At 44.6% G+C, this 25,970-nt stretch overlaps 1 protein-coding gene across 3 annotated transcripts in view; it reads left to right on the top strand.

Moving 5' to 3' along the window:
• The window catches only part of cdh8 (cadherin 8), a 174,620-nt gene that overhangs the window by 78,357 nt on the left and 70,293 nt on the right, over positions 1-25,970 (top strand). For all 3 annotated transcript variants that reach the window (XM_052062473.1, XM_052062474.1, XM_052062472.1), the window contains exon 3: positions 24,202-24,496. In XM_052062473.1, coding sequence (XP_051918433.1) covers positions 24,202-24,496 — 295 coding nt within the window. The remainder of the gene's footprint in view (positions 1-24,201; positions 24,497-25,970) is intronic.

Raw genomic sequence — 25,970 nt, 5'->3', positions numbered from 1 at the left:
TCAACAGGAAGCACAAAAAGTTTCATGGACTGTGAATTGAACAGGAAGTCATTCATGCAAGTCTTACGGGAAGCACGGTCTAATTGTGCGCATGGGTGGAATTTTCTTTCTTTCTGTATTTTCGCAGACACACGTGGTTAGAAACTTGCTTTTGCGCCGTTGTGGGCGTGAGCACAGTGCTTCCCGGCCTATGAAAGTCCATGGCTGGAGGGGGGAATGTTAAAATATGTAATGATTCTAATTTTAATGAAGCGTTCAAGGAAGTGATTCCTACAATAATTCAGAAAGTTTGATGCGTGCAAATTTTGCAAGCATGTTGATAGTGGTGATTTTTATTTATTTATTTAGGTGTCACAGACATTAACATGCAGAACTCAATCTGTAAGGCCAGGGGTCCCCCAAACTTTTTCCTGTGAGGGCCACATAACTTTTCCCTTCTCTGATGGGGGGCCGGTGTCAGTTTGTAACAGAAAAAGTGTGACGATCGTAGGGGAGCTTAAAAAATTTATTATTTTCCAGAAAGCCACACATAACATTTCCAGGTTCTTTACAGAAATAAAGTCAGGAAACAAATAATAACACTATTAATGAAATAAATAATAACTAAATACCCCTCTCTAAGTTCTTCACAGAAAAAATAGGAAATAAATAATAACTAAATGACTCTCTCTGGGTTCTTCATAGAAAAAAAGCCATGGAACATTAACTTTCTGTTGTGCCATGCACAATCTTAACAGATAAAAGTTCAGCTCAGTTGTCAGAGCAGAATCTCTCTGACACATATGAGCAGTCTCTTAAAGTTCTTGTGTTCCTTCCTTATAATCCTTTTGTAGATTCCAGTAGGCTTGTTGACACCACTGTTTGCAGTTAGGGTTTTTTGTGGGGCCGGGCCAAATGTGCTGACGGGCCGTAAACGGCCCGCGGGCCGTAGTTTGGGGACCCCTGACTAAGGCCCTCTGGAAAGTTTGTCGAATTGTGCCCCTAACAACAGTTTCGCCTATCAACGCTAAATTGAGTGGACATGTCTGTCATTGCGCGGCACCCAAGAATCTGAAGGAACCATGCCTGAAATTAAACTCGAAATGGGTCATTTTTAAGCGACCATTTCGACAAATTCTTGAGCTCTAAATGCTACTTGGGAATTTGCTGCGCAGGCCCCCATTGGAAGCAAGTGTCCCAGGCAATAATGCAACATGTTGAAGTTAATTTGCATATATGCCATCTAATGAGGGCAGAGCATCGTTTTTAAAGTTTGATCATTTTGAGGATATGCCATGCGAAAGGGGGGGTGAGGATGCCCATTCGTTGTTGCTCACAGCTTTAATTGTTTTTTTTTCCCCCTTCGCAAATTCATTTGCATTATGCAAATGAGCCAGTGATATGGATCTTCTTCCCTCCGATGAACATTGTGCATCGCAATTTACCGACCGAGTAATTACTTATTGACAGAGTCATATTAGAGTGGAAATTGTGTTCTGGAAAAAAAAAGAAGAGGCGGAGGCATCTCATTGAAATGTAGCTGCAAATAACAACAAGGATACAATTAGAAGTCATCAGCGAAATGGACACGAGCGAGCATCTTTCGCTTGTGCCACCTGTGCTTGCTTTCTCCCGCCGCCTTTTTAATTAATTTAGAATTTTTTTTCGTCATGGATACGAATTACAAGCGCACACTCGGCTGCACAGTAACACGAAGGCAAATGAGGTCGAGGCATTGCGCAAGTTATCCATATCGGGTTGCAATATTTATGCGGTCTGTGGAACGTGACCAAGAGCCTTCCCGCTCCATTAAAAAAAAATAATAATAATAATAATCACTCCCAAAGCCATTTTCACTGAGAATCATTTGGTAGGCATGTAAATCATGAGTCAACCCACAAAAAAAGTGTCAGGAATCCTTTCCCGAAAACACACAGGAAGTTGGCCATTTGGTTTGAAACAGACTTTTCGAAAGATGTTTTGACCATTGCCAAAGCTCCTTCATAAGAAATTTGAAATTTGGTCTGACTGCTAACAGATTCGAATCACGGTCATTTAAGCCTTTCTGGGGGGGTCTTCACATTTATTCATTCATTCATTCATTCATCTTCCGAACCGCTTGATCCTCACTAGGGTCGCGGGGGGTGCTGGAGCCTATCCCAGCTGTCTTCGGGCAGTAGGCGGGGGACACCCTGAATCGGTTCCCAGCCAATCGCAGGGCACACAGAGACGAACAACCATTCGCACTCACACTCACACCTAGGGACAATTAAGAGTGTTCAATCAGCCTGCCACGCATGTTTTTGGAATGTGGGAGGAAACCGGAGCACCCGGAAAAAACCCACGCAGAACATGCCCGGGGAGAACATGCAAACTCCACACAGGGAGGCCGGCGCTGGAATCGAACCCGGTACCTCTGCACTGTGAAGCCGATGTGCTAACCACTGGACTACCGGGCCGCCTTCTTCACATTTAGTCCAACACATTTCGTCCAATTACGACCAAATGGGATCCACTTAACTCTTTCAGGGACGGCGGTTACGACAGTGGACAGCATGTTATCATGTTGTCAGGCTGAAGGTTCCATGAAGGGTTTAAAGTAGACAGACAAACGACATTGAGTTATATAATATCAGTTTTGGTCATTACTTGCGGGAGGAGCACAGCGGAGAAGTTGGCGTCAAAAAAAAATATATATATATATTTTTTTGGGTCTTTTTTAAAATGTACACCCTGGCCAGGCTGTTTGTTTGAGGTCCACCCCTGTTCAGTCCGGCTCAGCGTCGAGATCCCCTGTGCTGAATTATAAATCAAAGGCTGGGTTCAAACTAGCGGTAAATGAATGCGCTTCTCGAAAACACACACTTAAAGTGAGCACCTCACAATTTGCATCAAACTAAGCGCAGCCGGGCAGCACTTCAATTCTCTGACCTACAACAACCTTCAGTCCCCCCCTCCCCCCACCCCGACCCCTCCCCCCCCAAAAAAGATACACAATGATATGCCTTAGTTTTGGATTTAATTCTGCCAAGGAGGTATTGTTTTTCCTGGCTCCTTTTGGCAGCCGGCAACTAGCTTATTATGCACATTACTGCCCCCTGCTGTTGAGTGCAATGAGCCAATTTTATTGAGCGATACGGCATTTGATAGCAAAGTCTCGAATGAATGAACGCACAAAAAAGACTCGAGAACCCATGCCTGGATACATACCGGAAATGTGCCATTTTGGTTTGAAGCAGACATTTTATGGTGACTTGGACCTTCAAAGTCATGCCCGAGAGATTAAGTCCACTTTTCACCCAAATTGGGAGAGGCTAAACTAGAGCATTGAGACGAGGTTTGATGATCGGCGTTTGAAACCTGCATGAACTTGAATTGAAAATTCCGCCCCTGAAGTCAGTTCCTTTTAAAAATGACATTCGGTTGGCGTGACAGTCATGAGAAGGCTCATAAAAAAAAGTCTCAAGAAGAAACATGAAGGACACATGACATCTGCTATTTTGGTTTCCAGCAGCCATTTTATGGTCATTTTGGCTCTTTGCAGAGGTCCTCCAAGGGCAAAGAAGTCCAATTGCTCCCGAATTGAAGCTGTGTAGACTGCACAGACGGGTGATGCTACACTATCAAAAATTTCCGCTTTCACCATTTTGCGTGGGTGGATCAGAGACAAACTTTGATTTGCTTTGAAACCAATATGAACCTGGACGTGAATTGAAAATTGATCCCCCAAAACCAATCCCTTTAAAAATTGATATTTGGTAGAGATGTCAAATATGGGCGGCCCGGTAGTCCAGTGGTTAGCACGTCGGCTTCACAGTGCAGAGGTACCGGGTTCGATTCCAGCTCCGGACCTCCCTGTGTGGAGTTTGCATGTTCTCCCCGGGCCTGCGTGGGTTTTTTCCGGGTGCGCCGGTTTCCTCCCACATTCCAAAAACATGCGTGGCAGGCTGATTGGACGCTCTAAATTGTCCCTAGGTGTGAGTGTGAGCGTGGATAGTTGTTCGTCTCTGTGTGCCCTGCGATTGGCTGGCAACCGATTCAGGGTGTCCTCCGCCTACTGCCCGGAGACAGCTGGGATAGGCTCCAGCACCCCCCGCGACCCTAGTGAGGATCAAGCGGTTCGGAAGATGAATGAATGAATGAATGTCAAATATGAGAAACCCCCCCCCCCCAAAAAAAAAAAAAAGTTTGAAGCACCCATTTTAGTTCGTTTGGCCATCTCAGGGGTTCTTGACAGGCGCACTTGCAGGGTGTCAAAATGTTTTGACCATTTCGTGGATTCGCAATGACAATCATTGCAGCTTTCCTTCATTTTCTATTTTGTTCACCTTAACTGCCAAGAGGCAACACATTCGTCGCCATGCCTTGCATTTTTAGCGTCCTGAGGCATCGGCACCTGCCGTAAAAAAAAAAGAGCAAGGAAGGAAAACAGGCGGCAGCGTGCAGCTGCATTTTCGTTGCCAGTAATCGAATCCCTCCAAAGGCCTCCATTTTTCTTCATCTCGGTGGGTCCACAGGACCTTTAAACAGAGCCGAGTGCAGGGGGGGGGGGGGGGGGGGGGAAGGGTAGCGTAGAACACAATTATAATTCCAATATAGTCCTGTAAAGAAAATATAAACAGATAGCCCCGGCTGCGGAGCCAGAGCCCTCCCCACTTTCACTCCCCTAAGACTTGTAATAAAGTCGAAAAGATGTAACACCAGAGGAGTTTGTTCTGTTGCTTCCACATTTGAAGGCAGGCCTCAATGCCCGCCGATGCGCAGAGGGGGGGAGTGGGTGGGTGTGCGTCTTGTGTCACGCAGGGTCGTGTGCAGGTTTATTTTCAGATGACACACACACACACACACACACACACACACACATGAAACAAGCTCTGCCGGAAATCCCGAGGAGCGTAAATTGGTTTGGAATGTGATTTGTAAAGCGTGCTGCGTTTCAAACGGGCAAATGTGGGATCCTCCGCGGGTGAGACGTTTTCATCCCGCGCCATCCTTTGCTTCCTGCTCTTGAATATTCCGTTTGTTTTTGCTCGCTCGCTCAGGGGTGAGGGGGATGGGGGGAGGCGGTTAGTGTTGTCGGTCGCTTTTCTTTCATGACAAATTTGGCGTGTTTTTGGTTTGTTGCCCCCCCCCCCCCCCCCCATTCACGTTATAGCGCAATGCTGCAGCTCATTGTTTACAACTTGGAACGCTGAATCCTCATTAGCACGTTAGCAATGTCATCTTGAATCATGCAAGTTTTTCCCCAAATCTTTTCAGGGCTCAACATTTCTAAATGCACAGTCACACTATTATGTATTTACTATATTATAATAATAATATAATTACTATTATTGAAAAAAACAGTCGGAATATTGGCTTTATCCACGTACTTTAGCACCTCATCACATTGTATTTGAAGATTTATTGCTGGACAAGGACTCTGTTATTGCACTTAGTGATATGAACTGATCTTATCGTATCTCAGTCCTGGTATAGCTTTCATAACCGCTAGCAATCTTGCCCTGCGGTTTCAACCTGATTTACGTATCTCAAGCCATCTCATTTAAAAATTGTGTTGGGTTCTTGGTCTAAACAACAAAATGAATGTTGATGTATTTGCACTCACTGACATTAACTAATCTTATCAGATCTACTGCAGATCTTAGCCAAATGATTCGGGCTCTCACTCGAAAAGACCGTCTCTTCAAAATGAAATATCTTGCATGCTGGATGAGGACCATTTACTGACTGCTTGGAACTGATCTTATCAACGTACTCGCGCTTGCTTGTTATTTCAAAATATGTACTGTAGAGTTCTTGCTCAAATACACTACTAAAACCCAGACCAAAAATGTGGATCGGTTTTCAGAATCAGAGGAGTTCTCATTTTATATGATTGGACAACATTAGCTCTCATGTCCATCACAGCTCAGATAATCATTCAGACAAATCATTCAAAGGTCCTTACACAAGACAACTCCTCCAATTGTTTCAAAGCCCTTGAATAAAAATCCAAGAAAATGTACAGGCATAGAAGGAAAATTGTGACTGGCTGTACATTTTCCCACCTAGAGTGAATTCACAAGACTGAAAGATGCAGGAAGCAAAAATGTTGCACGTGTCAGTGTGCATCAGTGTGTGTCCAGGATTTTGACACAGTTTGGCGTGAGGATGTGGCGGGGCACTTGTGAACTTGGTTGCACGTCTGCTGTGACACTCAGAAGTGCACTGAGCATGTCCGGACACACACACACACACACACACATTCACACACAGGAAGTGTCTTTGTATGAGGGCAGAATGTCATCCTCCTCTTGGAGAATCACTCTAGTACGACGAAGGGCAGCCAAGGCTTTTACTTGTCTGTTGTTGCCATTGGTTACACTGAATATAGTAGCGATCTCTTCTGTGACCTATTATACACGATAACCTCCACCTTGTGATACAGGAGTGACCAAACGTACCGTATTTTCTGCACTATAAGCCGCTTCGGATTATAAAGCGTACCTTCAACGAACGGCCTATTATGAGACTGTTTTCATATATAGGGCGCATTGCATTATAAGGCGCATAGAAGCTACAATAGTGGCTGCAGTTGCGCTGTGCATCCACTAGATGGTGCTACATCACAGCAAAACAATACAATACAATACAATACAGATTTATTTATTGAGAGCCTTCACAACCGGTGCAGCTGTACCAATTGAAAACTGGTCACAAACACGGATATGAAACATATACACTAAATACAAATGGAATTACAAAACAATAAATCAAAGACAAAAGTTATGAAGATAATTGATTCAACAAAAACTACGTCCACATCCACAAGGACTAAATATCCTTCAAAGTGTGGCTTGTCTCCTTCTTCCTTTGTTTCGGCAGGACTGAACTATGCTTTTGGTATTATCTTCGTTTCATAAAGGCTGCGCAGAGCTCACAAAGTAGTTTTGATTGTGTGTCGGCGAATGCCCACGTCAATTAGTGTCGCAAAGAACCCTTTTAGGTTACATTTGGTTCCCGCTAATGATCACCACTAGATGGTCGAGGAACACTGACAGGGAAATAACTCAACGGGGAATATAAAGAGAGTTAGTATTAGGCGCATCGGATTATAGGGCGCACTTTTGAGAAAATTGAATGCTTTTAGGTGCGCCTTACAGTGCGGAAAATACGGCAATTGGAATAATCTACAACCTAAAAAGTTTATTTACGACATGCTCGGATACTTGTGCACACGCACGCGCCATATAATCAATGCGTTTTTATGAGCTAAATTAGCACAACAGAATAAGAATCAGCCGAGTCCCTTAAAGTTTGCGAGTGAAACCTCAGCGTCGTGTCCGGCTCCCTCCAACTGTGTCCTTTCGACTTTGTGGTGCTGTTGTTATTAAAAAGGCAGCAGGCGAGCGGGCTGGGACACTGGCACATTTGTGCGCAGGACCCAAATTCAATTACCTTGAATGACGGCGACGACCTCGCCCAAAATCACTTTTACAGTTTGTGTGTTGTGTTTTGTTTTCTTAGCTGGCCTCGGCGGCTGTGTGATTGTGTGTGTGTGTGTGTGTGTGTGTGTGTGTGTGTGTGTGAGAGTGTCGGGGGTCTGTATGAGTAAATGCATGAGAGTGTCTGGGTGTGCTCGAGTGCGCATGTAAGAATGTGTCCACGTTGTGTGTTTGTGCGAAAGACTGTTTTGTGTGTGTGTGTGTGTGTGTGTGTGAGAGAGAGAGTGTGTTTTTGTTGTTTTCCCATCCTCTAAATGCATGTTGGAAGCCACCGCCGCTGAGCTGGAAGAAACGTCGGACAACGCTTGAGATTGATGAGTGTTTGGGCGCTTTCCCGGTGACCCCGCCGCCGCATCTGGCGGGAACAAAGTCAGGCAGGTGTGACAGCCAGCATCCATCTCGCAGTCAGCAGTAATAGGGAGGACACGCACCCTCACACACACACACATACACACACGCGCAGACACACACACACACATACACACACGCGCAGACACACACAATGAGTATTCCTGGCAGAGTGCGTCTTTCCAGGAAGGACTTGTTTCCTTCAAATGTCTGCGAGTCCTCATGTCTTATTATGGAAGACAAATGGCATGTTCGAAATAACGCTTCGCGACCCGTTAGTTCCGTGCTGACACATTTCACTTAGCTGTGGGGGTCCGGTGTGAGGGGCCAATGCGGTTGTGTGGCGGGCGGGTTGTCTCCGTGCTCCAAGGTTGCACGTTCGATCCCTTGGATTGCAGTGATAGCAGGGGAATGTTGAATTCCAAGTTTGTCCTAATGTTAAGCCGTTGAATTAAGTTAAGTTAAGTTCCGTTGAACTGCGCATGGGTGGAGTTTTCTTTCTTTTGGTATTTTTGGAAATGGGTGCGTTTGAAAATGGGCATTTGCGATGTTGTGGGAGTGGACACAGCCAATTGAAGTGGCTCTTCTCATCCATCCATCCATTTTTCGATCCGCTTGATCCTCACAAGGATCGGGGGGGGGGGGGTGCCGGAGCCTATCCCAGCCGTCTTTGGGCAGTAGGCGGGGGGACACCCTGAACCGGTTGCCAGCCAATCGCAGGGCACACAGAGACGAACAAGCATCCGCGCTTAGAATCAAACTTAGGGACAATTTTGAGCGTTCAATCAGCCTGCCATGCATGTTTTTGGAATGTGGGAGGAAACCGGAGTACCCGGAGAAAAGCCACGCGGGCCCCGGGATAACATGCAAACTCCACACAGGAAGACCGGAGCCGGGATCGAACCCACGACTTCTGCACTGTGACGTTGACGCGCTAACCACTGGACCACCAGGCCACCGGCTCTTCTCTGTCGGGTCTACACCGAAGAAACATAATGGACTTGCAGGAGACCGGAATGAGCAAAGTACGTTTATACGGAAGTAGCAAGAAGATCTCCACTTGCGCACGATATAAAGTTGGCTGCTTGAGAAGTGAACACTTTGAGACTACCTAACACCTCTGGTTGCCCAGAATCCGTCTACTGTATCAAATGTACTAAAATCGTGCTACTCCAACTGCGCCACAACTTAGACCGGGTTTCATTTGGTCTAATGTCTAGCCTACTTGCTGTCAATTGTCAGGAGAATCACCGCGGCCCGCCAAATTGCCAAACACGGTAAACGAGACACAATGGAATTAAACACTAGAAATAATTCACACATTCCACCCAAAAATTTCCTGTGTGAACATCAAATCGCTTTGACGTTCGCGTCGGTTTTCTTTTGGAGTCAAGATCTTAGCTTAGCGGATGATAGAGTGGACTTGATGGTCCGCATCCCCGCTGTCTCCTTCTCATTTGGCTTGTTAAAGAGTTTCTCTCTGTTTATGAGGCGGCGCACTGCGACTATCTGTTGTTGCCTGTTCTTAAAATAAGCACCTTGATTCCAAAGCATACCCCTTCGGGCCTAACCTGCTTTCGCTGCTTTGCTCCAGGTAACCTTTCAACACAAATACATTCGATTGATTTTCATATTTAGATTGTTTTCTCAGCTCTGCCCGTGATTAAAACAAAGTAAATAGGGAACAAAGGCTGTGGTAACAAGGGAATCCGGGATTATGAGAAGCAATTTCCACCCCGCAATTCATCACTTGCTCGAGGGAGGAAGGGGATTGTAGTTTAGCAAAATGTATTTCATCGAACTTTATTTCAGCTTCATTATCATTGTTTGCCCTTTTTTTGTTTAGTTTTTTTCCCCTCTCTGCACACGCAGAAACCGGTTTTGTCGATTGGGGTTATATCCCCACCTCCACCACATATGAGGCAATGGCCGAGACCCAAAATCAAATCGACCAATCAGGATCACAGATTGCATAATAATTTGCAAAACAAGTCCTCTCTGCGGCGGCCCGGTGGGCGAATGGTTAGCACGTCAACCTCACAGTGCAGAGGTGCCGAGTTCGATTCCAGCTGCAGCCTTCCTGTGTAGAGTTTGCATATTCTCCCTGGGCCTGCGTGGGTTTTCTCCGGGTACTCCGGTTTCCTCCCACATTCCAAAAACATGAATGGCAGGCTGATTAAACACTCCAAATTGTCCCGAGGTGTAATGTGAGTGTGGATGGTTGTTTGACTCTGTGTGCCCTGCGATTGGCTGGCAGTTGGCGGGGGACACCCTGAACCGGTTGTCAGCCAATCACAGGGCACACAGACAAACGACCATTCACGCACACATTCACACTGAGGTACAATTTGGGGGATTCAATCAGCCATGTTTTTGGAATGCGGGAGGAAACTGGAGTACCCGCAGAAAACCCACGTAGGCCCGGGGAGAACATGCAAACTCTACACAGGAAACCCGGAGCGGGGATCGAACCCACGACCTCTGCACTGTGAGGTCGACGCGCTAACCACTGGACTACCGGGCCGATATAACTTTCCGTTTGTGTAAAAAAAATTTGGGTGACTCACGAAAATATACCCGCTATGCAGCGCTTAGGTCCCATGCACATATGACTACTCTACAACATCGACATTCCTTGTCCCTTAATACTGTCGTGCAGCCCGGGCACAAAACTCCACTGGTTGTTCAGTGCAACAAACTTTTGTTATTTTTTTTTTAAAGCACCGGTTTCAACCCTCCTTGCGGTCTACTACAGTGTCAGCCCTTTCCAAAGCACTTTGAATCAACGCTCTCTCCCAAAGACTGTTAAACAAACCACCTGCCGTGTCGAGAGAAGCGACGCTCCCCTTACGACTCCTACAGGTACGTCGGGGGAAATTGAATCCGCGCTCGTCGCGTCCGTCCGGCGTGAGCCGCTCTGACGTACTTAAGCGCCGCTCGCTGCCGTGTCACATTCATTCAGACAAGGGCGTTGACGTCGCCGCTGTCGCTTCGCCAGGCCCGAGCCGGCTGCCAAAAGCTCGATCCTGCGATGCTTAATTGTTTCTGCCAGCGTCGTGCCTCTCGCTCATTTTCCCCCCCTCTCCTAATCCCAGGGACGGGGAGCTGTTATTTGCATGTCTAATGATACTCCATATCACGGGCCCTCTCAAAGGATGAGGCGCAGATGATTATTAACGGTCGATGGAGCCCGCGTGTGCTGTCGCCCTTTTCTTCTCGGACCTAAGCAAACACCGCCTGAAATCCTCCTTTATTTCCAGTCCACAGAGAGCCCTCTCCGGCTTTGAATGTGAGCGACGCTGCAGCTGAATATTGATGCGGCCAATCGGTTGTATTATCCGTAATGCCAGTAATACTCGTATAATTCTCGTGGGAGGGATACAATTGTGAAACTGTTTAGAAAAAGGGCAAAAACAGACCTGGGAGTCGTTTGGATGACCGTGACTTCATCCAGCGACGATACTGTACATGTGTTTCGATTCGGTTAAACTAGCCTCTTTTCTCCACACACAACACGGCCAGTTCTGCCGCCTCCCCGACTCTCCGTTGACACCTCTTTGCTCTCAGTAACACCGCGCCGAGGTGACTCCATTGAACTCCATGACAAAGAATCAACGGTATCACTCTGTCCTTGTGAAAAATTGAATCCTGTGAAATCATCCCTGTTTTTAATCAATGTATCTCTAATATAATGACCTTTTTCTGTAACTTTAACGTAAAGCAGTTAAATGCAGTATTTATTCAGTATTCTGAATACATAACACTGTATGTAACTAGATAGTCCCTCTATTTAAACAGCGCCAGAAAGAGCAGCTTTAATCTCTGGTCCACACTCAAATTAACTAAACTGTTTTCCGAAATTAGGACATCCGCCTCACAGCGCAGAAGTGTCAAGTTCAATTCCGACTTCCTGTGTGGAGTTTGTATGTTCTGTCTGTGCAGCACCGTGCAAAAGTAGTTCCGGGTACGAACAGCGGCTCTCTTGTGTCTTCCTACATTCCAGGGAGATTACAAAGTGTCCGTTGGGGTTAAGCCATTTATCTATTAGGATGCCTTTATATTTTTCGAATACATTTTCCCACTCCAAATAGGGAAAAATCACACCTGTCAGCTTTACGGGTCCCACGTTGGCTTGTCACCTTATTCGGGTTATAACATCCCCGACCGCTCACATAAGAAAACAAACTGAAGACTCTTGCATAGTGGCACCAACATGCGCTAATTTGTTCCTCAGCTTGACAACGGGAAGGCTCGAACTGGCCGTCCGCGACGCGGCCAAAAATGACCAGCTGCACGGTCACCGTTGCGCTCCACATATCGAACCACGTCACGGGGGAAAAAGAATCGGAGCGACGACGACGGTGATAACAAGGATGTGTATGCGCGTGTGGTTGTCCAGTTGTGTATGTGTATGCGTGTACAGGTCATAGCTGCTTCGTCGAGGTCTGCTTATCATGAAGACAGTCCCGGCTTATCAGTCCATGGCCGAGAAGGAGTGGGGTGGTGGTGGGGGGCCCCTAGACCCCATGTGTACTTCCATCCAGGGGAAAGGCCAGATAGCGTTGTTTGTTTTGGAGGGACGGCCGCCAACAATTCCAGACAGCCTTGAGTCCGTTGTCTGTATTTCTTCACTGGCGCCGATCAGCCCGAATCCGAAAAAACTCTTTCCGCAGCGCGGATTCCAACTTCTCCATGTTGTTGTCGATCGCGCGGAGTCGCTCCAAAACCGCAACAATATTGCGGTTGAGCTCAGTCCCCGCTTGAGTCCGAGTGTTGGACGTTCACGCCAAACCATCCAGAATGACCGGCAGCCTCTTCACTTCCAAATATAATATAAGCCCCAAAGACGTGGCATCCAATTACCGTACAGAGACATGCGCCGGTACTGTACAAGCTGATTGGGGGCTCCGTTGAAAAGAAATGTCCACATGTAGCACAGTGACAGTGTTTTATATTCACCTCAATTAAGTGGTCGTCGCCGACTTCCACTTTTCTCCTGGTTTAGTTTTCGAACATCAAAAAATATTAGATGGATTGCAGGAGGAATGTCACTCTCATTGAAACCCTTAAGGTCATCAAATTAGCCTTTCGGCTTCAAATGAATTGCGGGAGCCACTCGAAAGCTTTTTTTTTTTTTTTTGCTCTCGAGCGTTATTTAACATTTTGCTGAAGGAAGTAATTTATTTTACATTAACACACCACAGTAGAATGAAAACGGGAGGACAGACAGAACTGGTGGACTCATCCGTTGCAGTCTTTTCAAGGTAAAGAGGGATTTGTCACTTTTCAACAGTATACTCAAAATTCAGTAAGTTACATCAGTGAAGAAGTCGTCATGAAATCGGGTTTGTATTTCACTTGATAGATTGCAATACAGAGTTAAAATACATTCATTCATTCATTCATCTTCCGAGCCGCTTGATCCTCACTAGGGTCGCGGGGGGTGCTGGAGCCTATCCCAGCTGTCTTCGGGCAGTAGGCGGGGGACACCCTGAATCGGTTGCCAGTCAATCGCAGGGCACACAGAGACGAACAACCATTTGCACTCACACTCACACCTAGGGACAATTTAGAGTGTTCAATCAGCCTGCCACGCATGTTTTTGGAATGTGGGAGGAAACCGGAGCACCCGGAGAAAACCCACGCAGGCCCGGGCCTGTTGAGTAAAAATACATGTGTCATTCAAATTGCAAAGTGAACATAAGGCTTTTTGATTGGCTCACGAGTCCTGTTGGTTCCGTCAAGCCACAAGTCATTTTGAACTGAAACACCAACACAACCAACGGGGCGGTTATTATACAGCCCTATGAATTCTACCTAGCAACAAGTAGCCACCTACCGGGAACAACACGACCTGACTAATATCTGACAATATTTTTTTTTTAAAGTAAAGTAATAATAACAATTTGTCTTCACTGGAATAGTTTTTTTTTGAGGGGGTGGGTGGATTTATATCATTTTTTTCCTTTTATTTTCCTTTTTATTCCAAACAAGAGAGAAAAAATATATACAGTATATACGTGTATATATACTGTATGTTTAAAAACATTTTTTTGCATGCTGTGGATTAAAAAAAGGCACATTCATTTGCTAGATAAAAAGAAACAAACAATTTGCAGATGCTGATTTTTCATGAGACAGCAAAGGAAGCTCGGCCTCCCCCGCCATCCTCCGTGGAGTTTTACTTCCAAAACGTCTCATTTCAGAATTTCCGAAACCGGCAAATGCAATAACTATTCCAATTTGTTGATGAAGTTTTGTGTCCGTCTCGCATGTCAAACTTGTGTCACACATGCCATTTAACAAGATCGCATTGCCCCCGCAGATGCGGCCGTGACGTTTGTTCCGGCTTTTTGCGAAACCGTGAGATCGAAATGAAGAAGGCGGGAGCAAGCGTGAAATGAGTAAAGATGAATCGCAAAAGCAGAGTGGCTCCATCTGGGCCGAGAAATCTCACTCCGACTTGCTACGTGATCCATCTGCACCCCGTCGGAACAAACACAGCAATACAAAAAAAAAAAAAAACCTTGATTTGACCAATTGGATGCAATTTTTTTGTCTTATGTGTTCTGCTGCATTGAAGGTCTTCCATCCCTCTTCCTTCTCTTGGCATTGAAACTCGCAAGCAGGTAGCTACGGTGGGCAAGGCCTGTTTTGTTTTCAGCACAGCGTGTGTCGTTAGCCCCCGCAGAGCAACTCATTGACACTTTGTCAGAGAACTTCACAGGCACAAACGTGTCCTTCCCCGCTCAAGCAATAAATGATAAACTTTTTGATACTTTTTGAAACTGCACCGCGGCCATTTGCTGATCATTTAAAAATGCGACACAACCTTTACTTTGCCTTTCAGTCTTTTCAACACCACTAATTATTTTGACAGTCATTTGAAAGTGATGACAAATTTTAACTGTTGCTAATGCTAATGCTAATGCTAATGCTAACTATTAAAAAATGGGGGGGATGTATTTCGCAAGCCTTCACTTGGTTGATCTCTTTGGTTCCAGCATACACGGTGCATTAATTAATCAATGCATTGTAATTAATTAATGCAATTAATTATTAATTTGGTCATACAAAGTCATGTGTCAGTCTTGGCGCAGGTCGTCTATCGAGATTTTCGTCCAATTTGATGGGGGCAATGGAGTTGCGCAGACGTGTGGTGGATGTCATCGTATTTGACTCGTAAAAATGACACCAGCGTTCATCAAAACATTTCAAACACCGCATCCAATGGAGTGTTACCAAGCAAATGGTGACCCGGGCTCCTTTGCTATTTTGACTGGAATGACTGTACCTTCACATCATGAGGCTGGCTTCATTTATAAGCCCGACCACAACCCCCCTACCACGCCCCGCATGCAGGTGGTTCGTTACACCATCTCCTTCCCATTGTCTCGGTAATGCAAGCGTGCACCGATAGATGAATTGCAAGCAGTGCAAGAGGCACTCATTGGCCTCCACCAATACTTGGTTTGACCTCCTTGGGCAGCCGTATTGATTATTGTTGCTGTGTCAGAGACGCTACGCAGTCCCCAAAAGATTTCAGTCATCTTTGTGCGAGAGCAGAGCTGACTTGTGCAAATAGGCCATTTGGCAAAGTAATTGAGCCTTTGAAAGCGATACCTCGACATCTTTGGAAATGAGCTGCCCTTTGTGCGTTTATATATATATATATATTCATTCATTCATTCATCTTCTGAACCGCTTAATCCCCACTAGGGTCGCGGGGGGTGCTGGAGCCTATCCCAGCTGTCTACAGGCAGTAGGCGGGGGACAACACCCTGAATAGGTTGCCAGACAATCGCAGGGCACACAGAGACGAACAACCATCCACGCTCACACTCACACCTAGGGACAATTTAGAGTGTCCAATCAGCCTGCCACACATGGTTTTTGGAATGTGGGAGGAAACCGGAGTACCCGGAGAAAACCCACGCAGGCCCGGGGAGAACATGCAAACTCCACACAGGGAGGTCGGAGCTGGAATCGAACCCGATACCTCTGCACTGTGAAGCCGACGTGCTAACCACTGGACTACCGGGCCGCCACATATATATATATATATATATACATATATATATATTTTTTAATCGTCCCGATGGCTGAATCGTTTCGTTCTGTGGAGCACATTTGCAAAAAAAAAAAATTGTTTTAAGTTGATCGTTTTTTTTTTTCTGGCTTGGGTGATTATTCTTGTGACTGCTAGGCTGCAACGTTAAATCACATTTCCGTGGCACTCACCAGAAGCTAACGTTGATCTGTGTGGACAACAACAGTCCCTGGTCTGCTTAGCGTTTGGCTTCCAAGCGATCGATAGTCATGAAGTCTGCTGTGGAGTTTGTATATGACGCATTTCTGTTTTGGTTATCGGAAGCGAACGCTAATCCATATTTACAAAAAAAAACCTGGAGCATTATAGGCTCAAGTGTTTCATTTGGTCCGTTGGATAAAATAAAATGCAGAATCTTCAGCCAGGGAGAGAAATTCTGTGAGGCCTCCCAATAAAGCCAGGCTTAACTTAAGTAGAAAATATACCAAAACCTTAAATATACAGTGACTATAAATACTGTTGCTAGACTGTAAACTAGGACTGGTTTTAAATATTAAAAAAAAAAATCAATTTTAATCAGTTTTCGATTTTCATTTTTGTCAACGAATGAATTATGTTGCAGTTCATACCATTGGGAATGTTTTCAGCCAATTTGAAAAAAAAAAAAAACATAACTTGCCATGACACAAGGGGGGGCGGATAGTGGCGGCGTTTCAGGGTGTGGGCTGAGTTGCCAAAATTAGCAAGGACGATCATCTATCATGCATTGCGCCATCTGCTTGCCGGATTCCAAACGTTATTGCAATATTTAAAGTTACAGATTATTCATGGAGGTGTAATTAACAGAGTCCAAATTCAACAAACGGGATCGGAAAAGCTACGATTCATTTCCAGAGAGGAGGCCTGAAGGGTTGCCCAAGAAATGCAAAGGCGGCACTAATTTTATTGCTTTTTTTTTCGGTCGAGGAATTAGCTGTCGCTTCTCGCATGTACTTTCATCTTTTGGTTTTGCAGCGAGCCCTCGCGATTTGCAAAGGGACTGGGGACTAACCGCCAACGCATATATTTAAAAAAAAAAGAGCAAATAATGGACGCCATCCCCAAAACAAAAAGCCCTTATTAATCATTTCAACCATAAATATGTCCCCGATTAAGATCACAAGACATTTTAATATGATTTGAAACTCATCTTACAACTTCTTTTAAAAAGAAATGGTTTACAAGTTGATTTGGAAAAAAAAGCAGTTGAAGTACAGATGCAGGTTGGCCTCGCATAAATTGTGTGTTATTATTATTATTTTTTACTCTTTCAATGCCAGTCATTGGAAAAAACCTACGAGTGCCAGACAATTTCCAGCTTCATCTTTCAAGGCTCACAGAATTTAAAAAAAAGTAAACACAGTAATAAAATAAAAAGGAAAAACAGAAATTACCAAGTGAAAGATTTGACTCTTCTTTCAACACGCACACAGAAAAGCGTTTTTTTTTCCCACCTTGTTCCATTTTTTTTTTTTTTTTTGTAATTAGCACCAGAATAAAAATCGGTGGGCGGCCCGATAGACCAGTGGTTAGCACGTCGGCTTCACAGTGCGGAGGTACCGGGTTCGATTCCAGCTCCGGCCTCCCTGTGTGGAGTTTGCATGTTCTCCCCGGGCCTGCGTGGGTTTTCTCCGGGTGCTCCGGTTTCCTCCCACATTTCAAAAACATGCGTGGCAGGCTGATTGAACACTCTAAATTGTCCCTAGGTGTGAGTGTGAGTGCGAATGGTTGTTCGTTTCTGTGTGCTCTGCGATTGGCTGGCAACCGATTCAGGGTGTCCCCCGCCTACTGCCCGGAGACAGCTGGGATAGGCTCCAGCACCCCCCGCGACCCTAGTGAGGATCAAGCGGCTCGGAAGATGAATGAATGAATGAATAAAAATCGGTTTCACCCAAATCACCCATTTTGAATTTAAAAAAAAAAAAATACAGATTTCTTTTGTGTGTGTGTGAAAAGCTATGTTCCAGACGCAACTGTGACTTTTATGCTACCGGTAATTATTTTTTGCTTTCGTGACACCTCCAACATCACTGGACCAAAAGAGGTCAACATCTGGCATTCTTCGTGGCGTTACATAAACAACTATACGAACCCACAGCCTTGGGCTTCCTATAGCCTTTACATAACAACAAGTAAACTCCTGCATAGTAAATGCTTAGCATGACATTCGCCCCCCACACCCCCTTACCCCACTCCAACAGCCTGTCTGGTCACAGCCTCGTTTTAACAAGCAGTTTGCGGCACAATCGTGACATTTAGCGACATCACAGCAAGATATCGCACAGTTGTCATCGTCGTCACCCAGGCGCTAATGTGCCGGAGTGTTTATGAATGATTAGGATGCCGTCGCGATTTGCTTTTGCATCCTTCTTTGGAACGGAACGACGTCATTTGATGTCAAAACAGACAAGGGAATTATTTACACCGGTCAACAACAAATTGGATGTGTCTCTAAAAGTATTTTTGACGCTGATTTTTAATCAAGTCTATACTTTTTTATTTCATTACATCGGGTTTTTGAGATATTTTCATTTTTCGCTTTCACCTCGCCCGCCATATCAAAACGTGCAGTATACATATTTTACTATGCATTTACCGTATTTTCACGACTAATTTATAAATGGTAATTTATAGCCATGAGATGACAGACAAAAAAATCCATCTGTTGCTAAGCCTAACCGTAAATTCATAAATATTACAGTATTACATCATATTTATTTTCTCAATATTATTGTCATGAGAACCTGATGAGCGAAGGAAAAAATGAGGGCAGATTGTAAATCACTGCAAACAATTCATCGATGAAATATTAACTCAGCATGACTTAGATTTGTTCTTGATTTTACTGCTTGGTGCTTTCTACCGCCTTTATTACCGATTCGTCTTACTGTTTATTGTGCATGTTAAATCGCTCCATGTACAGCACTTTGTATGCAGCGATGGCTGTTTGAAAGTGCTCTATAAATACTGTTGACTTGACTTGATTAATATTACCAGTGTAAAACAATTATATTTGATAAACTTGGCAAACTCTTTGCACGCTATTTAGTCATAGTAGTAGTAGTAGTAGTATTTTCTAGTGTGTGCGCGTGCATGTCTGTTTGTGTGTGTGTGTGTGTGTGTGTGTGTGTGTGTGTGTGTGTGTGTGTGTGTGTGTGTGTACATCATTGCTTCTACTTCTAAATAATCTACATCATCATATCTGTTGTTTCTGACACACTTTGTAGTAGATTTTGTGTGACAAGTCAGAGTTTGTTTTCTTTTGGGGTTTTTTTTTCCAGTAAAGATCAAAACAGGGTTGGCCAAGACTATTGTTACTGATGGCAAATGACCTGGATGGGGCTTCTTCCGTCATGAAATAATTCATGTATCAATGAAGATTTCCTTACAATCACATTTTCTCGGTCAAGCAGTTCCTTACTTGTGATCATATTTTCTTGTCAAGACCTTCAGTGGTGAGCTTACATTTTCTATAGAAGACAGTTCTTTTTACCAGGACATTCTTCTTTTGTTGGAACAGATCTTTGAGGACACCTTCAATGATGAGGCATCGATTGTTCGGAGCGTTTCATTTTGAGTCCTTGAGGCAGCTGTCGATTGCTAGCAAATTTTTCGTTGACAATATATCCTTGTAGCACAATGTCTTTGTTGAGCTGTTCAATTGTTAGAACCATTTTTTTCCTCCATTGACAGCATTCATTTTTGAGGACCTATCATTGGGAGAACATTTCCTTATTGGGAGAATCATTTGTGTTGAGATGACGTCTTTATGGGAATATTTTGAGAGGTTATTCAATTCGTTAGGTAAGTGCGTTATTGATTGACTTGAGGGTACGTTGCGTTGTGGGAAATTTCCCGTGTGACGCGGCGGCATCGCCCTGTGACACAATTTTCCGTTTCTGGGATACGATCATGCAAGGATGAGCGCATTTTTCTCGCAGGTGTAATATTGGATTGTCGGTATGGTTCCTCCGGAGAACATTGCCATATTAGGACGCTTCCTTCTAAGACCACAGCGGTTACTGAGCCACACGGATGCATTTGAAGTGCGCTTTACTAGCTCAAAAAAAACCCATTTCTGTAGTTGACACCTGTTCCTTTTTCTTCATTCATATATCCATCCATCCATTTTCCGATCCTTCTATCCTCACAAGGGTCGCGGGAAATGCCTATCCGAGCCGTCTTCGGGCAGTAGGCGGGGGACACCCTGAACCTGTTGCCAGCCAATCGCAAGGCACACATAGACGAACAACCATCCGCGTTCATATTCACACCTCGGGACAATTTCGAGTGTTCAATCAGCCTGCCACGCATGTTTTTGGAATGTGGGAGGAAACCGGAGTACCCGGAGAAAACCCACGCAGGCCCGGGGAGAACATGCAAACTCCACACAGGGAAGCCGGAGGGGGAATTGAACCTGATACCTCTGCACTGTGAGGTCGACGCGCTAACCACTGGACCACCGGGCCGCCCTTCATTCATATACTACATTTAAAAAAAAAACAATAGTCAAAACTCTTTGTGCATACGTGTAAAGTGAAACAACAAGGTTATGAACTTGGATTACTTCAAAGAAAACGTCCAGTGTTTGAATATGCTGCTCTGTTTTTTTAATGACGATGACCGATTCGGATGAGGACATCAAAGGCACTTCAGGGCATCGCGCTGCCTTTACCATAGATGTCAGCTCAACCGTTTGGACGATCAGTTTTTTTTTTTTTTTTAAGTAGCCATTGAACATTTATAACACGTTTTGTTTATACTGTGGACCTCAAATAAAAGGTGTGCTCTTTGACCCGGCACAAATGAGATGAAGATTCAACTAGGCAACATGCTTATATGACAGATGACCGCATTTGCATATTTCGTACAGCAACGCGTTTGCCGCTGGTGTTACGAACTCGGGTAAACCGAGTTAGGGAGGGGGATCCAAAAAACGTAGACAAAAACAAGGTCTCCGATGTAAAGACAATTTAATGTCCAAATCGAATCGGAAATAAGCGAGAACATAAAGCGCTGGTCCACAATGAGGACCAGGAGGTAAATCAAAAACGACTAACAAAAGGAGCTTGCCCAAAAGAGCAAGAAAAGGAAAGTAAAGCCACAAACTACGAACGAAAAACTATGTAACACTTTGTACACGCGAGAAAAGCCAGATCATCAAAACAAAATGGTACTTACACACAAACTTGGTACCGAGACTACACGCGAAAACACGACGAGGTCAAAAGCCACTAGTCAATGAGCAACGAGGTAAGCAATGCCATAAACAATACTCCCACAACAGGTGTCGAACGTAGGAGTCCTCAAATAGTGTCTCCATTGATCAATGATTGCCAGCAGGTGTGCCAGAGAGACCGCTCCTGCCACCTGCTGGCCAGACCGAAAAACCGAAATGTGACAGCTGGGAAAAAAAAAATCTGCCATTCGTTACACTTGTTCTTTGACTTCCAACTGTTGATGACACCGCCGCCTCGTGTAATACCTCAATCGCGGTGTAAAAAAAAAAAGACACCCGGCGTGGTGAAACGCTACCTGGGAGGCCCCAAACTCAGGCGATAGCCACCACCAATTTTTATTTGCAAAAACCCCCCCCCCCAAAAAAAAAAAAAAAACGCTGCATGCTAATCATTGAGTGACTCCAACTAGCCAGCTAGCATTGGAGCTTAACGTCCAACGCCGACTGAATTAGTCACCCATGGCATTTCAAGACGAAGAACTAGACCAACGTTGTCACCAGACGCGGGATGTCGGATGCTGCGCCTCAGAGTGCATCAAGCAGACGTTTGCCGACGTGCCGCCACGACGTGTGACAGCGTCTCCGCCCCGGCGTTCCCGGTTTCACGCCGTGCTACATACATGGGAGGCGCACACGTCGGAGCTCGCGTTTAGCCCTGACATAGAGCGCAATCATTAGTTCCCTCTGAGGGTTTATAGTTTAGCGTGAGGAAACGGGGAAATGGGATGGGGGAGTGTGGGTCTTTTTAAAATCTGCAGCGTGATTGTTCGAGTGATTGCAGTAAAAACTCATCTTCGACTGGGACCGACACAATTTTTGGTTCGGCCTCCTCCTGCGCTGACAGGATAAGCAGTAGCATGCGGCGTTGATTGGGAAGAGTGCGTCCGCGTGTGGGTGGTTGGAAATAGATGGAAAACAGATTTTAGTTGGTCTTCCACGAACCCAGCGTGTGTCTTTTTGTTTTTCGAGCGTCAAAGCCGGCTCACACACGCGCACAAAAAAAAAAAAAAAAAAAAAAAGTCGGGCAGCTTTTATTTGTGTGTGAAAATCATTTTCTTTCAACGAACCCGATGCGGCGTTTATAAACATCAAATATTCAAAGTCGGCAGTTTTTTATGAGACGACTTGGTTTTCATGTATTCCCATTTGTAAGCATCAAAGACATGCTCGTCTTTGAAGGACCGTGCCAACTTTTGCATTTCGACATTTTCAACGAACAGGCGCCCAAACTCCGATTTCAATAAAGACGGGACGTAATGTAAACCATCTAAGCAGGCGACGATGATTTGAAAATCACGGTAGTCTGTTTGAATACAAATTCAAGACAATTTAGTCTTGACCGGAACTAATTTTTTGTAAGCAATTTGCTACCGTCAATGAAACCTTGAATGAAGGATTAATCGGGAGAGTGCGCATGTGTGGGTGTGGAAATAGTTTCTTAAAGATAATTTAGATTTTATAAAGTCAAACACGCATTAGCATCAGACACAACTTAGTGTATTAATAAACAAAAAAAAAAAAACTAGTAGATTAGTCTTGAATAAAGTGACACTCACAATTTAGGAGCCTTAAGACGTTTTGTTTAGAAAACGTGCACATTTTCTAAACAATTGACCATAAAAGACGATAGCCAACCTGTTCTTGTACACCGACACATTTTAGAGGCTTCAATTGACGCAGTGTACTCGTTTTTGTGCCAAAGGTTTAAAAACAGCATGTGCTAAAATTGTCAATTGACACTCACCGTGTGGGAACATGCAAGCCGTTTGGCCACCGCTAACTAAGAAAAAAAAAATCCATTCTTCTGTAGTATTTTTTTTTAATGACAGCTTGTCATTAATTTGTGTCCGTTTAAAGACTTTCTCAACACGCTGGATGTGACGAGGCGTTTTTTTTTCCGCTAATGAGCAGTATCGTTCATGTGGAATGATGATGCAATTAGGCAAGCAAAAAGTGCAAGGTGTGACAATTGTCAACGTTGCTTTGTCAGTGTCTGCAAAAAAAAAAAAAAGTCACCTCTGAGGCAAAGCAAATTTCATTGAGCTGGCATGAGAGGTCACCTGTTTATTTATTTATAATTTTTCATTGAAGGGTTGCGCTGTCCTGCAAGCGTGACCGACTCCCCGCAGAAGGGCTGACGTTGATAACGCCGCGGCATGAAATTCAATTAAAGCTGCTGAATGTTGATGATCTAAGGCGTGCCTGCGGGTTTGTGTTCTTTGCCGGCCAGAGGTCGTGGGTTCGATCCCGGGGCTCCGGCCTTCCTGTGCGGAGTTTGCATGTTCTCCCCGGGCTTGCGTGGGTTTTCTCCGGGTACTCCGGTTTCCTCCCACATTCCAAAAACAGTCATGGCAGGTTGATTGGGCACTCCAAATTGTTTGCCAGGGCATGATTCTGAGCACGGATGGTTGTTGGTCTCTGTGTGCCCTGCGATTGGCTGGCAACCGGTTCAGGGTGTCCCCGCCTACTGCCCGAAGAATGGCTCCAGCATGCCCCGCGACCTTTGTGAGGATAAAGCAGATCATAAAAAATGCTAAACCTATTCGCTTTTTTGTCAAATACGATTTAGGCCTCAAATAACCCAATCTTAGCGTGTATTCAAGCACCGAGGACAGTTCAATCTTCAGTGAACCTAACGTATGTGTTTTGTCAGCATCAAGGTCAATTTTATTTTGTTGAACATAACGTTGGGATTTTTGTAAACATCAAAGGCACTCCAAGAGCCCATTTCGTTTCGCCTTTGAGTCTTATTAACATTGCAGGAAGACCCTTCAACGAAGCTCATGTTAGTGTTTGAAGACCGTTTATAGTGTAATTTCTTTCTATTGTGGGAAAAAAAACAAACTGTGAGACTCACGGAGGCAGAAATGCAAACGTGGCTCTCTCGAATAACAATTGTCGGACTGGAAAAAAGTCCTCCCCGGGTTCTATCGCTCTCTTCTGCTCTCTTTGCTTACCTCAAAAGTACGGAAACAAGAGCCAAGGTGCGGTCAAATCCACTTTTGATGTTTATATTGAACTTCCTCATCTTTCAACACCCATCTTCCTCCCTCTGACAGCTCCACACGGACTTGGACGTCAGCGGCAAGCGCATCAAGTACGTTCTGGCCGGCGAAGGGGCCGGTACCATCTTCGCCATCAACGAGCTGACGGGCGACATCCACGCCATGAAGAGGCTGGACCGCGAAGAAAAGGCCGAGTACACGCTCACGGCCCAGGTCATTAACGCGGACACCGACGAGCCGCTGGAGCCGCCGTCCGAGTTCATCATCAAAGTGCAAGACATCAACGACAATCCGCCGCAGTTCATCGAGGGACCTTATCGGGCGGCCGTGGCCGAGATGTCGGCGGTCGGTGAGTCACGAAACGTAGCCTAATGTGCGGCCGCGGCATCAAAATAATGAGCGCGAGGGGGACGGGACCGGGATGTGATTATTTTGTTCAGACAACTGGGGCGAGTAATTATTAAATGAGGACAAAATAAATTAATATAACGAGGCTTCGGGTGCCATCACCAACATGTTTGTGAGGCATGAATTATTAGCAGTTCACTATTCATGAATTCACCTCTTTGCATATTTTTTTTTGGTGGAACATACCTTATTAGCCTGTGAAAAACTCACCTAATTGCTGCGCTCAGTCTATGAGGCGCTACAATGGTGGAATTTGATTCCGGGAAGGAGACTGAGGTGGTACACCTCGACTAAAAATGAGCGTTGATGTCGAGGATTAGTGTGGGTTGTTAGTGGAGAGTCTTGGACACTTGTTCACACACTCTTGTAATCCTCTGTAGGCAGTTTCTTGTTACCGGCAATGTAAATTTAAAATGATATACTGTTTTGGGATCACAGTTTCTCGTAAGTTTTACGAGGCATCGATTCATTATGATAATGAATACGCTATAAACCTTTTTCAGTCTGGCTTTGCTGTATGTTAAAATTTGTTTGTTTTTTTAAGTTACAGTAATAAAGGTTCGACAGCAGCCAAGTGGTTAGCACATTTGCCTCACATTCTGGGTTGTAATCGAAGCACGGGCCTTCATTCTCGCTCGTGTTTGCCTTTTCTGCGTATCATAGTGCCGCGTATCATTTTGCTGCAGTATCATAGTAAAGAAAGTTATTAGTAATATCCACACATTTTTAAGGTATCAGCAAGTACAAGTACAAAAGCTTGGCAAGCAAAAAAAAAAAAAAAAGTGCCAGAATGAGACACTTTTTATTGCATTGTCATGTGTTCATTGAGTCATGTAATATATATGCTGGCGAGCACACTAATTAGATATTTATGGAAGGATGAGAAAGAAAAAAAAAAAGATGCAGGATGTAATGTTTTATGGATGATGAAACTGCATTTCTTTCGCGGGAGCGTTATTGACTTGGCCCATGCAAGAGGAGGCGGGGCCAAAGACGACAGATAGACGACAGACCGTATTGTAAGAGTACCATGGTGTATTGTTTGATGTTTTCATTTTTTAAAAATACTAATAATAGCAATAATAATAAGAAGAAAGATCATCATGAAGTAATGTTCAAAGATGATTAAAATTGTTGTTGCCGTTTTTCTGTTGTTGTAATATGAGTATTAGTTATAAGAATTAGTTGCTACTATGCTACTACTGTATGTTTTTGGGCAAAGAATTAATAGCGATTAACACTCTGGTGTTAGGGTGTCAGAGTGAAAAAAACGCACCCCGTGGTAATAGCAACAAACAAACATGTTGTGGTTTGTTTGGAACTGTCGCTTCTAACTATGGGGGAAACAATCTTTATAGTTTAAAATGACTTACCTGAACTCGAATCCTGCGCCATAGTGTGGCTAAAGGTGGGAT

This window comes from Hippocampus zosterae, chromosome 4 (assembly GCF_025434085.1).
Source record: "Hippocampus zosterae strain Florida chromosome 4, ASM2543408v3, whole genome shotgun sequence".
Taxonomy (NCBI): domain Eukaryota; kingdom Metazoa; phylum Chordata; class Actinopteri; order Syngnathiformes; family Syngnathidae; genus Hippocampus; species Hippocampus zosterae.
Note: the sequence above shows the minus strand (reverse complement) of the source record. Positions and strands in the feature narration are given on the sequence as shown.